General features: G+C 44.9%; 1 protein-coding gene across 1 annotated transcript; it reads right to left on the reverse strand.

The window, feature by feature from the left end:
* Positions 1-707: 707 nt before the first annotated feature.
* LAJ45_11219 (uncharacterized protein) lies at positions 708-2,488 on the reverse strand (the record flags this gene model as incomplete). Its single annotated transcript, XM_046120729.1, has 7 exons — positions 708-924; positions 1,029-1,221; positions 1,293-1,298; positions 1,483-1,567; positions 1,625-1,844; positions 1,929-2,099; positions 2,154-2,488. 7 exons carry the CDS (start codon positions 2,486-2,488, stop codon positions 708-710), a joined length of 1,227 nt encoding a protein of 408 aa, XP_045966088.1.
* Positions 2,489-2,797: the final 309 nt, after the last annotated feature.

Consider the following 2,797-nt stretch of genomic DNA (forward strand, 5'->3'; position numbering starts at 1 on the left):
CCTATGTGTATCCTGCCAAAACTCAAAAAATTCACTTTCTCCGTCTAGAGATTATCTCACGCACGATTGGCTGGATAGGGTCGTTCATTAACAGATATCGCTGATTGGCATGCAGGGTTAGGGTTGCGATCTCTCGGCCAATCGGATTCCAGGCACTTATTTTTGATGAAATTCTCGATTCCAAACTCGCAGAATAATAGGTAGTAGCGGCCGCCTGACGTACTCATAGTAATTTAGATGAACTAAGCTAGTCAACCATCTATCTTTTGATGGCGGTATTATCTGGTGTATGTGTGGCCTAGTATGAATATCAACCAAGAACGACTTATCTCGTCCGCTAGTATGCCTTGCGTTGAATTAATATTGCGCGTAATAATAATGCCTCATTCCTAATAGTCTTTCTAGAATTTAGAGTTTTGGGACGGGGAGGGGTGCAAGAAATATCTATAGGTTCCTATTAGTTCCGAATGAAAATATATTCGGTCCTCCTGGAAACAAGGGATGAACCACTGAAGCTGACCTGGGTTAATATAGATGGATCATGGCAATGAATGTAGTTGTGCTTTGTTGTATGTGATTCGGAGATTGAATCAACTTTATCCTCAAGGCTCCGCTAACTTCGGCATCAATCCACCCACCAATACAAATTGTAACAAGAATCATCATCACTAAAAGAAGCTATATTATCGTCGTGATCTAACAGATATTTAGTCGGATATCTTCTGGAACGTAAGACATCCATCTGCCCCGGTCAACCATGGGTTCGACAAAGTGCTGATCGCCGTCGGCCTATCCTGCGGACCCCCAGCGAGAAGCCCCTTTACAAATTCGATCGCATCGTCTTGTATATTTGAACTCCTCAGAGTCTGCGTCGGGAAATCCAGCTTGTCCTGGCAGTACTGGATCAACGAGGCCAAATCGGTCCTACGGTTCGGTAGCATATGCGCAACAAGCCCGGAGTACTCCTCTGTCGGGTTGGATGACTCGAGGATGGTAAAGGGTAGCTCTGATGTCAAAAGCTCACAAACCAGTATTCCGAATGGCATATATCTAAGACAAAATCGGGGAACTTTGGTTGATTTAGGCCGCTGGATATAATGCCGATTGTCTCGGGTGCGCTGTATAGTGCGGTTCCACAACGAGTGGTCAAAAAGGTTCCAAGCGCTTGTTTCGATACCCCAAAATCGGTAATTTTGACTAAGATAGGATTAAGGCATGCAACTAGAATATTCTTCGGGCTTGAGTGAGTATATATTACGGAAGTAATACTCTAGAATGGTACGAACACCTACCTGTGGCTTTATATCGCGATGATATATATGCTTACTATACATGACTTCGAGCCCCTCCAAGGTTTGAATCGCTATGCTTTTGGCGCTTGACAGGGACACGCCATGTTGATGAATATAGACCCTTAGATCTCCGCATTCCATGTATGCCATCACCAAAACATGAACATGCGTCCTAGATCCATATACCAACCAAGGAATTGGACGAAAAGATGGTCGTACTGGAGTAGAAAATTTAGCATATGTACGTGGAAACGTGCTGATATGATGAGAATAACCTAAATAAGATCAATTAATGCCTTCAATTCTTGAGACCCTTCCTTCGGTGGTTGTACCGCTTTAACAGCTCGCAAAGTTCCCCTCTCACATTCCCGTTGCAGATAAACACCTCCTGCTGACCCCCGTTCAATCTCCCCTTTCAAGTCCCAAGTTGATTTCCTCCTAAAACCGCTTGACAGCTCTTCTTCGTGTACCACATAACCATTGAAATGTTCCGTGTTCATTCTATAACTTTCAATATCTCCATCTGCGTTTGGGAAAAGTGGCTCCCTCGCGCTTTGTTTCTCAGCGAGGTGGGCAAGAGGATATATATGTAACAACGAATCAAGACCTTCCCCGGACATATCCGGCTCTTCCTACCCTTCCGAAGATTGAATAAAGGGTGACTGTGAGGCTTCTGTTGGGGTGTGAGGCGAGAGAGCGGTTGGTCCGAAGGTGCTGCCTTTGTTCATTGAGTTCAACAAATGCTTCAAGAACTCAAGCTGTATGCGTATGTCACTCATCTCCCGGGTAGGGAGACCAATGGTAACCCTGGCGACTACGTCATTCTATGTAAGAGAAGCACACACTCTGAGGGAGACTCACATGGGTTCGAAAGCACTTCGTAAATTCTTTACGTGTTGGTCAATCCAGTTATTACGTTCCTCATTGAAATTGATTCTGGATCTGAGTGCTCTAAGTCCCTCGGGGTCTCTCTTTAAGGGTGTCAAATACTGTAGCAGGTACTCCGATGCAAACCTAGACGACCCCCCAGAAAGATCATGGTTCATGAACAATTCTTCGATGATCATAAGTTGACGATTGAGCTCCTGAATACGCCGTGGAATCAAGACCCCCGCAGGAGTGTCTGTCTCTACGAGTTGTAGGAGAATTGACTGAATGCCTGACGTATGCTCTCTCAGTAAAGTACTGGTATCCATGGGGGGCGGTGTGTGTGTATCTTAGAACTGGTGGTGTTCGTAATTGCGAAGAGATGATCTACTGATGACGTTGTCCCCTTAAGCTTTCACAAGGATCTTTGTCTTGGTTAGCAAACACTGCAGCCTTGGGTGGCCCATACGCCCCAGGTCCAAGGCGTTATCTTTTAACCACAAGGACAAAAATATTTAGAAACAAGGGAGGTAAGTAGACGGCTACATACTTATCGTATTAATTGGAGAGAAACTATGTATACCGACACTACGAGTGCATGAGTTCTATCATAGTCTCTAGTAGCGCTGGGTAACGAA

This window comes from Morchella importuna (genome assembly GCF_003444635.1).
Source record: "Morchella importuna strain M04M26 chromosome Unknown Morimp01GS060, whole genome shotgun sequence".
Taxonomy (NCBI): domain Eukaryota; kingdom Fungi; phylum Ascomycota; class Pezizomycetes; order Pezizales; family Morchellaceae; genus Morchella; species Morchella importuna.